At 46.9% G+C, this 11,772-nt stretch overlaps 1 protein-coding gene and 1 long non-coding RNA gene across 3 annotated transcripts in view; one reads left to right on the forward strand and one right to left on the reverse strand.

Moving 5' to 3' along the window:
• The window catches only part of Pik3ip1 (phosphoinositide-3-kinase interacting protein 1), a 12,550-nt gene extending 6,950 nt beyond the window's left edge, over positions 1-5,600 (reverse strand). The window contains exons 1-5 of the mRNA XM_031340662.1: positions 5,395-5,600; positions 4,395-4,511; positions 4,198-4,317; positions 3,015-3,179; positions 2,844-2,922 (exon numbers count right to left, since the gene is read on the reverse strand). Coding sequence (XP_031196522.1) covers positions 2,844-2,922; positions 3,015-3,179; positions 4,198-4,317; positions 4,395-4,511; positions 5,395-5,464 — 551 coding nt within the window. The 5' untranslated portion in view covers positions 5,465-5,600. The remainder of the gene's footprint in view (positions 1-2,843; positions 2,923-3,014; positions 3,180-4,197; positions 4,318-4,394; positions 4,512-5,394) is intronic.
• A 113-nt stretch (positions 5,601-5,713) lies between these two features.
• LOC116069768 overlaps positions 5,714-11,772 on the forward strand; it is a 37,796-nt gene continuing 31,737 nt past the window's right edge. For both annotated transcript variants that reach the window (XR_004110134.1, XR_004110136.1), the window contains exon 1: positions 5,714-5,813. This is a non-coding gene — a long non-coding RNA (uncharacterized LOC116069768). The remainder of the gene's footprint in view (positions 5,814-11,772) is intronic.

An 11,772-nucleotide genomic window follows, 5' to 3' on the forward strand; every position in this document is an offset into this window, starting at 1 on the left:
CCCCCCCCCCCCGGGGTGTACCGGAAAGTTCACTCAAGGTCCCGTGACAGCCCTGTGACAGCCTAAAAGAGTAAAACTGAAAGAGAGCAGGGCGGTGGTGGCTCACGACTTTAGTCCCAGCACTTGGGAGGCAGAGGCAGGCGGATTTCTGAGTTCGAGGCCAGCCTGGTCTACAGAGTGAGTGAGTTCCAGGACAGCCAGGGCTATACAGAGAAACCCTGTCTCGAAAATACAAAAAAGAAAAAGAAAAGAAAAAGAAAGCTAAAAGAAAAAGGCCTGGCTTTTGCACCTGGCACCAGCAGAGCTTGGAACTAAAGGCAGCAGCTAGTTCAAGCTTCTAAAGGTCTGGAAAGTGTCGTAAGAGTGGAAGGCAGCCAAATGCTGTCCAGAGGCCGAGGAACATGGGAGGGTCTCAGGGCTCCGTCCAGCACGGTTTGGGTCGGGTACAGGCAGAGCAACTATACTGTTTACTTAAGAGTTTCTACATGAACAAGTGGTTGTCCCTGGACCTGCAAGTCAACGATACTTCTGAGGACCACAGCCTCCGTCTGGGGATCAGGATGCTCCCTCCCACAGGTCAATGGCTCCTGACTCTGGAACCTCTCTGTTCTCTGACTCACAGGAAATCAGAGAAACCCGTAAAGTAAAATCACCTGCTCATGCAAATGGTAGGGCTGGGATTTAAAGCACCAGTGTCCTTCGCAGGACTGCAGTCTTCATCCCTAACTCCCCACCTGACAGATAAACTGAGGCCCAGAGAAGGGAAGTAGTCAAATACTCACATTCTATAAACAAGCACACCAGCTACTGTTTATGGATCACTCACTGTGTGCCATGCACCGAAGCTAAGCAGCCACACACACACACACACACACACACACACACACACACAGCTTTTCCCCCACAGGAATGCTTTAGATTAGTAACAAGAAGCAACCTGCCTAGCCACGCAGACGGCAGCCTGTTCCACCGTATTCTGAATGTGTAACCACGGGCAGAGCACCTATTCTCTCTTGCCTCGAGTTTTCTCATCCGAGAACGGGAAAGAACGCAGTTTATAAGAGTGACTGTGAGCGTAATTTCAACTCTCAGAGGAGGAAGCAGGATTCAGACTTCAAGAAGCCAGGCTTGGTGATTTAACACTTTAATCCTAGCAACCAGGAGGCAGGGGCAGGCATATCTCTGAATTCAGTGCCAGACTGGTCTGTCTAGAGAGATCCAAGGCAGCCAGAGTTACGGAGTGGGTGAGACCCCGTCTCCATCAAATCAAGGCAACAAAACACCAACATCAAACAACAACAACGAAGAGTTCGAGGCCATGTTTTCGCTATATGACGATTCCAAGGCCAGCATGAACTACATGAGACCCCGTCTCAAACAGAAAGTGAAGCTGAGGCACGCCAAGCATCGGAGCAATAGCATTAGCAGCAGGTGAGAACACACCATTGCTGTAGCAATGCCTGGCCTGCCCTTTCCATCTGCAATGTGGCTGACTCAATACCTCTATCTGGGTTAGAAAGCGATGGCTGAGAGGCACTTCAACACGGTTCAGACATGGCTCCATGGCTGGACAACGCAGCCCACTGTACCACTTCCCTTACAGGAAGGCTTCTCCTAACAGAGAAATATCGCTGGTCCTTGGGGCGGGAACTCATACCCGGATTTTGTCCGAGAACACTCAGTGTTGTAACAATGCTTTTGATTCTTAGAACCACACATCACTGATTATGACAGACTTGTCCCATGGGCCTGCAAGTTTGTCCTTGCTTCCCAAGCAGTCTCGTGTACTTTCATATCTGGTAAGGAGTGGCAAATGGATTTTCTTCTGTAATCATTTTTCTTTTCTCTACCCTAAAGGACACCCCACTGATGAAATTTAGGCCCCAACGTGAAACTTTAAGACCAGGGGCCAGGAATCTTTTCCAACAGAGGAATGTTTTGCCACATGGTCTCACTCTGTCTTACAAATGAAGGCAACTCACCTTCTGCCTGCTGAGATTAAAGATCATGCCTTGCTTTTTTTTTTTTTTTTTTTTTTGGTTTTTCAAGACAGGGTTTCTCTGTGTAGCTCTTGGCTGTCCTGGAACTCACAACTCACTCTGTAGACCAGGCTGGCCTCAAACTCAGAAATCCGCCTGCCTCTGCCTGCCAAGTGCTGGGATTAAAGGCGTGCGCCACCACCGCCCAGCCATGTCTTGCTTTTTAAACTTGTAAACCTTCTGACTCAGTCTCCTGAGTTCTAGGATTAGAGTATGTATGAAGCAGGACACCTATCTTTGTAGCAGAATTTTAAAACTCAACAAAATGAATCTTTTTTCCTTCAAAGCATGATGATAAGGGCTGAGAAATCCCTTTTCTCAAGACCTCAAGAGGTTGAGGCAGCAGGATCATGAGTTGGAGACCACTCCTTCAAGGCCAGTCAGGGTTACAGATGGAGACCTTGTCTGGTGGGGGCGGGGGGAGACCTCAGTATCTAAATCCTTGCTTTGAGGACCCAAAACCACCAAGCAGTGATTAAAACCAAATCTCTACTCTTGAGCTGGCTTTTCTTCCTTCAATTCCTTACTTCCTTTTGAGATTTATTTATTTATGTGTGTGAGTACACTGTCTCCTTCTTCAGACACACCAGAAGAGGGCATAGGATCCCACTACAGATGGTTGTGAACCATCATGTGGTTGCTAGGAATTGAACTCAGGACCTCTGGAAGACCAGTCAGTGCTCTTAACCACTGAGCCACCTCTCTAGCCCCTTACATCCTTTTGAAAGACGCCAAGAGGTTGAGCGGATATTTTATCTCGTCCTTAGCCCTATTCCAAGGGAGCCAAGAAGAGAAACTACCCACCTCTTGTAAGTGTAGCCCAAGATGATGCCAACTCCAATAGCGATGATGATCACCATCATAGTAATGCCCAGCACATAGCCTGCAAAGGACAGGTCACCAAGTCCCATTAGCCACACCCTGAACAATCAGCAAATGACATCATCTGACCAATCCCAATACACGCAGCCATACCCAGAGTTCCCAGGTCTTTCTTTTCCTTGGAGTTCATCCTCACACGCTGACTGATCCCAATCACTGGCTGCACCTCTGCTGCCTCGCTTCTGGCTGGCAGGACGTTAGCAGGAGGGAACACCTGTGCCTCTTTGTCACCTGGTGTACCAGACTTCTCTTCCAACTCTGTGGTAAAGGATGGCAGTAGTGCTTGGGAAGTGGTCTCTCATCAAGGACTGCCCTAAGCGCATTCTACAGCCAAACCTGTCCCGGCTGTTGGGGATGTTACAGGAAGGGTCCGCCCTAAAATGCTCCCCTAAACGGATATCAAACCCTGCCCCAGGCCAGGAGTGTACTGAATTAAGGTACAGAGGCAGGAGCATCTCTGTGAATCCCACCAGCCAAGCAAGCCAGGGCTGCAAAGTGAGATCCTATCACAAAAACAGAAAGGAGGAAAAAAAAAAAGAAAAAAAGAAAAACCAACTCCCCTGTCCCAGGGGCAAAATCGGGCCTGAAAGGGATGCACTGTGGCTGGGATGTTTCAAGGCAAATGTGAAGAAATGGTCTCAAGAAACACTAAGAGCCTCTCTCCTGCCTCCCACTTCAAGTCCTAGCTATCTTCCTAGGGATCTAGCTGGGAGTGCCAGAGGGTTTCTCCAGAGACTGCACAGATCTTCACAGCAGGAGACAATCCACGCTGAGCGCAAGATTCTAGCCAATCCCTGTGTTAAATGCTTAACCTTGGCCATCTCATTTAATCCTAGAGAACTGTTTTAGTTTTCTGAAGTCTAAAAAAGCTTTGAATTCAAATCAGAACACACCCATTGCCTTTGGCAGGTGATCAAACTTGTGGGTGACTCAGATCCCTCACACAGCTTCTCCCCTGGGACTGCGAGCAAGGTGCCTGGCTCACAGCACAAGCTACACACAGGAAAGGCTGGTGGGGCGCTTGGCGAAACAAGCGAGCAGCCTCCCACCGTTGTTTACAAGTGTTCGCTGAGGATGAGCTCACTCCGAAGGCGGCGGCGGCCAATGGGCTTTGGGCTCCGCGGCCTGGAGATAGCTCTGACCAATCGGACGGTGCGGGGGTGGAATGGGGCGGGACGGGCGTCGAGCGCCCGCACGTGCGCGGCGGGTATAACCGCGGCTTCGCTGCTCGGCGCCCGGGGCTGCCGTCCCCCAGCCCGGGTCCCAGGGCGGGTACCTGGGCAACGCACATCCTCGCACGGCCGCTTTTCAGGGACGCCGGTCTCGCTGCTGATGTAGCACCAGGGCCCGCGCGGATCCTGGTCCGGGTTCCGGCAGTAGTTGTGGTTGCCGGGGCCTGAAGTGGGGAGAAGAGGCGTCAAGGGCCGCGGCCGCCGCCCACCAACCCCGCCCGCCTCCCCGGCGGACACTCACTGCGCTCGGCGAGAGACTCGCGGCTGCCTTGCGCGGCCAGCCAGTTGAGGCAGCGGAGACCCGGCGCGGGCGAGGGCTGGTCCTCCCGGTACAGGTGGCCGTTGTCCCAGATGCAGCCTGTGTGGAAAAGGAACCCGCCCGAGAGATCCTGAGGGCGGCTCTCTAGCCCCACGGGAGAAAGCCCTGTGTACCTCAGAGTGAAAGTGGAGTGCTCGTGTCATGCCCCTAGCGGCGTTTGGTCCACAGACAACAACATTCAGACTTAGCTTGCTTGCTTGCTTGCTTTTTTTTCTCTAAAGCTTGAGATCGCTGCACAAATGCAAAGGGTTGTTACTCTCGGACTTGGGACCACTTTGAAGGTGCAGAAAGCCTGGGCTAAGGTCTTTCTGTGGAGATGGTGAGTTTGGTTCTGAGCAGTCAGACATGGAAGTCATCCCAGTGTTGAGAAGTCAATGTTATATAAACTGATGTTTCCTTCTCCACGAATACAGCCACCTTCTGCTAGTTTAACAGACACCACCCGCTCCCAAGAGAATTCCACAAAAGCCTTTGATTCAGTAAAGCCAAAGATTCAGTAGAGGCTCCAGCTGAGGGACTCTGCCCCATCTCTTCAGCTCCCACTCCCCTCAGCAGAGAGCCACAGGAGGAGGCTGGAGAGGGGAGGTTTGTGCGCCTGCCACACTAAAGCAAACGGACTTTAAAAGGATAGGACTCTGGGGAGTAAAGAGATGAATTCCCAAGCTCCATCCACTCTTGTAAAAGGAAAGGGAAAGAGAAAGTGACTACTTGTCTTTGTTCTTAATGGCAAAGATGGAGCTGCAAGCCTCTGGCAAGCAAGGAAGGAGAGAGAGGAGAGAAGAATGCTTTCGTAGGATAACAAGAAAAGCAGCCAAAACCTTCCTTCCCTGTCAGCCTGGCCACATTTGGGAAATCTGGGGGCTTTACCCGTTCTGCTTCATTTAAGTTGCTGCAGAAAGGAAAAAAAAAAATGTAATCTCACCTCCAGATCCATAAGCTTCTGCCAGAAGCATGTTGCTGAGAAGAAATGTGTGTACCCAAGCCAACAGCATCCTCGCCTCTTCAGGCTCGCAGGTGACTGAACAGCCAGTGTCCAAATGGGGTCTCCTTGGCAGCAGTTTTGTCTCCTTGCAGTCAGACGGGCTCTTGTTATGCTCTTCTGGTAAACAGCCTCTCTTTAGAACTGGGAGCTTCCCAGCTAGCTTGCTGCAGCCGAGGTGTTTTTCAGCTGAAAGGCGCCCCCTGGGTCCTAAGCCTCCTAGACCATACCAGATCACTAAACCCTGAGCCAAGAGAGGAACTCAGCCAAACCGAGAGTGGCAGAGAGGTTTGGCTTAGCAGCAGCTCCGTTTGAAACCTGCAGGACTGCATCCCCAGGGCTTTTCTTCCGTTTCCATCAGTGTGAGTACAGAGTCATTGTGTCAGAAGGCATCGTGGAGTGGGGTGGATTAGGTGCCCCAAAAAGCACCACACAGTTGTAGGAGAGGATGCTGATTGCAGAAGCAGGAAGAATTTAGGACCACATAGGTGGCACAAACAAGAATTATCTATCTGGAAGCAATATATTTATAGTGTACTTTGCCAAGGCCAGTTCAGTCACATTTCTTTACTAACATTTGAGGTTTGGGGTATCCATATGTAGTAGGAATACAGAAAAAGTATCTTCGTTGGAAATACATGTTATACAAACATTGGATTAGTTTAGCTACATTGTAAAGTCCACCCTTTCTACCAGCCCAGAAGTAAAATGTCTTCCTTCCAACTCCCCTCAACTGGTATATAGGAAATCCAGTTGCAGTAATTTGTGCCTACTGTTAAACCACATCCACATAACTTGGGGCTTTTGGAGTTAGGAAAAGGCTCTATTTGGCTGGCAGTTGAAGTTCCCAAGCAGCCTCAGTAAACTGAGAGATAGAACAGTGTGGTTTGCCAAGACTACCTTGTGACTGGGGCAAATCCAAGAATAGAAACTCTGTTTTGATCTTGCTACAATGTAGGGAGGGAAAATAACACTAGAAGTGAGTTTTATAGACTTTATCATAGTGGAAAGCTAATGTGATTCTAACTATGAGAAGTGATTGAACCCTGGTGTGTCTTTTAAAAGAAAAGGTTTATTTTTATTTGTGTGTTTATCTGTGTCTGTACTCAAGCCACGGGAAAGCTTCAGGGCCCGTAGAACTGGGGTTATAGGCAGTTGTCAGCCATGGGAGGTAGCTGATGTGGGCAATGGGAACTCGGGTCAGCTCTTCTGGAAGAGCAGCAAGTACTCCTAATCCTCAATCCACCTGACATGCTTTTTAAAAACATTATGTCCAGACTGGAGAAATGGCTCAGTAGTTAAGAGCACTTGTTGCTCTTGCAGAGGTCCTAAGTTCTGTTCCCAACACCTAGTTTAAGGCCAACTGTATCCAGTCCCAGGATATGCAGCTCTTCTGACACTGAGTGGTGCACATAAACACATGCTAGCAAAACACATATATAAATAAACACCCCCAAAAGAGTTCGTGTGTGTGTTTAGGGTAGTATCACATGGTGTGTGCCCATGTGTGTAGATAAGGAAGTCAGAACAGGATGCCAAGTGTCTGACTGCCTTGAAACAGGGTTTCTTACTGCACCGGAAGTGTGACCTTTAAGCTAGGCTGGTTGGCCAGTGATCCTCCTGGCTACACTCTCCAGCTCTAGGGATCTTCCTGTCTATGCTCTCCAGTGCTGGGTTATAGATCCACATAACCATGTCTGGCTTTTAATGTGTGTGCTGAGGATTTGAGCTCAGATCTCATAGGTGCAGGGCCATGTCCTTATTTTTTTTGTTTGTTTGTTTTTGTTTTTTGTTTTTTGGAGACAGGGTTTCTCTGTAGAGCCCTGGCTGAACTGGAACTCACTCTGTAGACCAGGCTGGCCTTGAACTCTGAAATCCGCCTGTCTCTGCCTCCCAAGTGCTGGGATTAAAAGCGAGCGCCACCACCGCCCCGCTGAGCACCTCAGTTGATAGTGCGTTTGCCTAGCATGCCAGAAGCCTTGTGTTTGATCCCTAATGGAACATACTGAGTGGGGAGTACAAGTCTGTAATCCCAGCTCTGGAAGTCCAGGAGGATCAGAAGTTCAAAGTTATCCTTGGGTATGTACAGAGGAAGTTTGAAGCCAGCATGAGACTCTATTTAAAAAAATTTTTTTAGCCAGGCGGTGGTGGCGCATACCTTTAATCCCAGCACTTGGGAGGCAGAGACAGGTGGATTTCTGAGTTCGAAACTCCAGCCTGGTATACAGAGTGAGTTCCAGAGAAACTCTGTCTTGAAAAAAAAAAAACAAAACAAAAAAAGTGATACAGGCAGGAGACAGACAAATGGAGTGTGTTTAACTACATAGAGAATATATACAAGCTGGGTGCATGCCCATCTTAGGAAGGTTATCGCACTAGTTGGTGGCATGAGTCTGGGAGAGTGAGATGGACTAAAGTCACATGCAATAGCCAGCTTTACTCAGAACATCAGAAACTTTATACTCTTGAGGATTAAGAAGAATCACATGAGTAAGGTGTTCAATCACAAGGACAAGCCACAAGTCACAAAAACACATTTTTCTATAGAGGCACATGAATAACAACAGCTGAAGTAAACTCACTTCTATTTGCTACACTTGGGAAGAGCACAGGAACACATTCCAAGGACAATTCTGTGTTCTGAAGAAACTGAGGTCTCAAGATACTTGTTTTCTTGAAGTTTTCTCACAGGCACTCAGAATTTTCACATAGCTCAATTCTCAGACTCTGTTCTGATAGAGGATCATGAGTTTCTGACACTTACCCGGGCTACACATCAAGGGCAAGGCTAATCTGAAGAATTTAGTGACAACTTGTTTCAAAATAAAAGTAAAGAATAGTGCATTGGTGTGTGGTGCCCACGGAAACTGGAGGCATTTGACAACAAGCTTGGCAAAAGTGAGCTTTTTAATTTCAGAGCAGCAAAGGGTCTTTGAGGTTGATCCCTCAGCACCTAATCTATTGTTCCTCCTATAACTCGGAATGGGTGCTTCTGCTGGACTATTTTTCTCCCAAAATCATTATAGAGACAGGCTGGTACAGCTACTCAGCACTTACATCATTTACAGAGTGCCTACCATGCCCATGTGCAAGTAGATACCAGGATGCTTACTTACATCAGATACCCCAGGGCATCTGATACCCTCTTCTGACTCCATGAGCACCAGTACTCACACAGTCATTAGACATAAAGATACAATAACTAAAAATGAATCTTAACTAAACAGTGTGGGACCAGGTATGTAGCTCAGTGACAGAATGGTTACCTAGCATGCACAGGACTGTGAGTTCCATCAACAGGATTGAAAATCCAAAACTATACATCAAGCATACATGACATAGAAGTCCATACTTTTAAAGGGATAGCCTTGTGATTTGTAATTTTGACTATAATATTATTTAACAAGATTCATGCTGGGCAGTGGTGGCACACACCTTTAATCCCAGCATTTGGGAGGCAGAGGCAGGTGGATTTCTGAGTTCGAGGCCAGCCTGGTCTACAGAGTGAGTTCCAGGACAGCCATGGCTGCACAGAGAAACCTTGTCTCGAAAAACAAACAAAAAAGAACAATGAGCCAAGCATCTATCTTGAGTCAGAAAACAAACAGAAGAAAAAAAAAGATTCATAAAACTATTACCTCCACTTTTTTGTTTGTTTTGTTTTGGCAGTAATACTTTTTGAAGGAATTGGAAGTCTGGAACAACAGTCCATAAAATATAGCCACATGAAGAAAAGTTCAAATGTGCATGATCAGAAAAAGGCCAAAACATCAGTAATGATGACAGGCATATCTGTAAACTAAGCCTGAGTTCATTAAACCTATTAGAACGTGCATTTGAAGGACTGAGAATTCCTTTATGGCTATCCTTGAATTCTTGATCCTGCTGCTTCCACTTCCCAAGCACTAGATCACAGGCATGTGCCATCACACATGCCTACCACTACAAATCTTCTAGTTACAGGAGAAAAGGAAATATGAAAACTAAAAAAATAAATAAATAATTGTAGCTTCTCATGTTTTCTAGATAGTGCTCCTAAGACACAGCACTGAATACAACATTGCAAAGTTTTTGGGTGTTTAGTTTTGAGATAGGGTCTCTCTACTTAGCCCTGGCTGCCTTTGAACTCACTATGTAGACAAGGCTGGTTTTGTACTGAGAGATCTGCCTGTTCTGCCTCCTGAGTGGTGGGATCAAAGGTATGTGCCACCCACATACCTGGTGTTGGCAGTTTTTGAAAAAGAAAAATTAAGACCACAGCAACAGGTTATGGAGTGGCCAGAAAATTCTTGGTTTTCAGTTACTTGAGGCAGTTGGTCAGTTTATAAGTCTTTTGGGCCAAAGTATTTTCACTTTAGTGTTAGGCCATCACATCCCCTCTCAGGACTGCTAAGAGACTGACCTTGACTTGCCTGTGCATATGATGTGTGACCTAGCTGTCTCTGCAGAGTGATACACATTTCATCTGACCACCCAGTGTATTCCAAACAATGGTTTGCCTCAGAACAGTAATAAATGTTGTATCTAACTTTGGGTTTTTCATGAGACAGATGCTGTTCTTAGTGCTTTGTATAGCCTGTCTCTATGGACATTCAGAAACTGTGTAGACATACCTCCTTGTACAATGAATCAGAAGTTAAGCAGTTTGCTGAAACCTATAAAGATTCATGGAAGAGGAGGGCTGCAGGCTCAGGCCCATGCTCTCCATACCCTGGAAGGCTGAGACAGAGGATCATAAGCTGAAGTTCTGCCTTGAGTACAGAATGAATTCCAGGCCAGCTGGATAACTTAGTGTAACCCGGTCTTAAAAAAGAAAAAAAAAATGTAAAAAACTTTTTATAAATAGGACAGAGCTACCGGTAGAGCTCAGTGGTAGAGCACTTGCTTAGCATGCACAAGGATCCACTTCATCCCCAGTATTGCCCATCTCTCATAAATAGATAATTAATAGAGCCAGACATTTGCTCAGTGTGATCTTGTACCTGTGCAGTAGTCACATGACTGTGGTGACAGGGAGGAGCTTTGATTTGAGAGGCAGAATTCTAAGTCTGATCTCACCTCCCACTCCACTATCTCAGATTGCTACTTGAATGACTTTGGAGAAGTTTCCAAGCCTCGCTGAACCTCAGTCTCCTAACTGTAAAATGAAGATGGCAATGTGTTGTTCACATGATGGCTATAAAGAATGTCTTATACTTGACTGTTATGTGTCTGTTATGTATATACCTGTGTCTCAGCTCTTGAAGGGCAGAGTCAGGAAGACTGCTGCAAGTTCAGGGCCAGCCTGTTTTACATAGTGAGTTCCAGGCCACCCAGGGCTTGAGTGAGAACCTATCTCAAAAAATGACTGTGTGGCTGGCGAGATGGCTCAGTGGGTAAGAGCACTGACTGCTCTTCCTAATGTCCTGAGTTCAAATCCCAGCAACCACATGGTGGCTCACAACCATCCATTATGAGATCTGATGCCCTCTTCTGGGGTGTCTAAAGACAGCTATCGTGTACTTACATATAAGAAATAAATAAATCTTTAAAAAAATAAATAAATAACTGTAACTGAATTATGAAACATTGAGTTAATGTCATCTCTGTTTTCAAAGTATTGCACTAGTTAGTACTAAAGGTAGAATAAGAGAGCTGTGCTTCTTTGAGGCTCCAATGCAAAGTGGAGAAAGCAGAGGGACAAACATGGGACCTGTTTACATGTAGGAATTACTGGAAGCCTGGCATTGTCGCAGATGCCTGTAATTACAGCAGTAGGTGGCTGGGGCAAGAGGATCCTCAAGTTTGAGGCTATCTTGGGCTCAGTGAGATATGGTCCAAAACAAAACCAGAAGAGATAGGGAGCAAGGGGGAGAATGAGAGAAAGAAAAAGCTGGGAAGATGGCTCAATGGGTCAGAATACTTGTGCAGGCATGAGGCCCTAAGTTAGAATCCCAGCATGAGGCCAGAGAGGACACTGGGTGTCTCCCTTCTCACTCTCTGGCACTGTAGTTTCCCTTAGGGCATGGCAGCAGTGTGAGGCAACAGTTTGTGATGGTCCTCATAGGCTTCAGGTATGAGATCCTTAACAGTTGCCTGGCCAGTGTTACAACAAGATCTAATCCTGGGATCTGAGACTAAACAGCTCCCTGGAATTGCTGTTGTGACTCACACATGTATGCATGCACACCTGCGGGTGCCCTACCCCCACCCTGCTTCCATTCAGGTCCCCTTGAATATTAGGCAAGCACTCTATTATTACATCTCCAACCCCCTTTCACTTTCTTGGTAGTCCTTCTATGTGTAAAAGATTTAAATCTTGTTGAGCTTCAGTTCTGTTTT

The sequence above is a fragment of the Mastomys coucha genome, unplaced genomic scaffold (genome assembly GCF_008632895.1).
Source record: "Mastomys coucha isolate ucsf_1 unplaced genomic scaffold, UCSF_Mcou_1 pScaffold22, whole genome shotgun sequence".
NCBI lineage: Eukaryota > Metazoa > Chordata > Mammalia > Rodentia > Muridae > Mastomys > Mastomys coucha.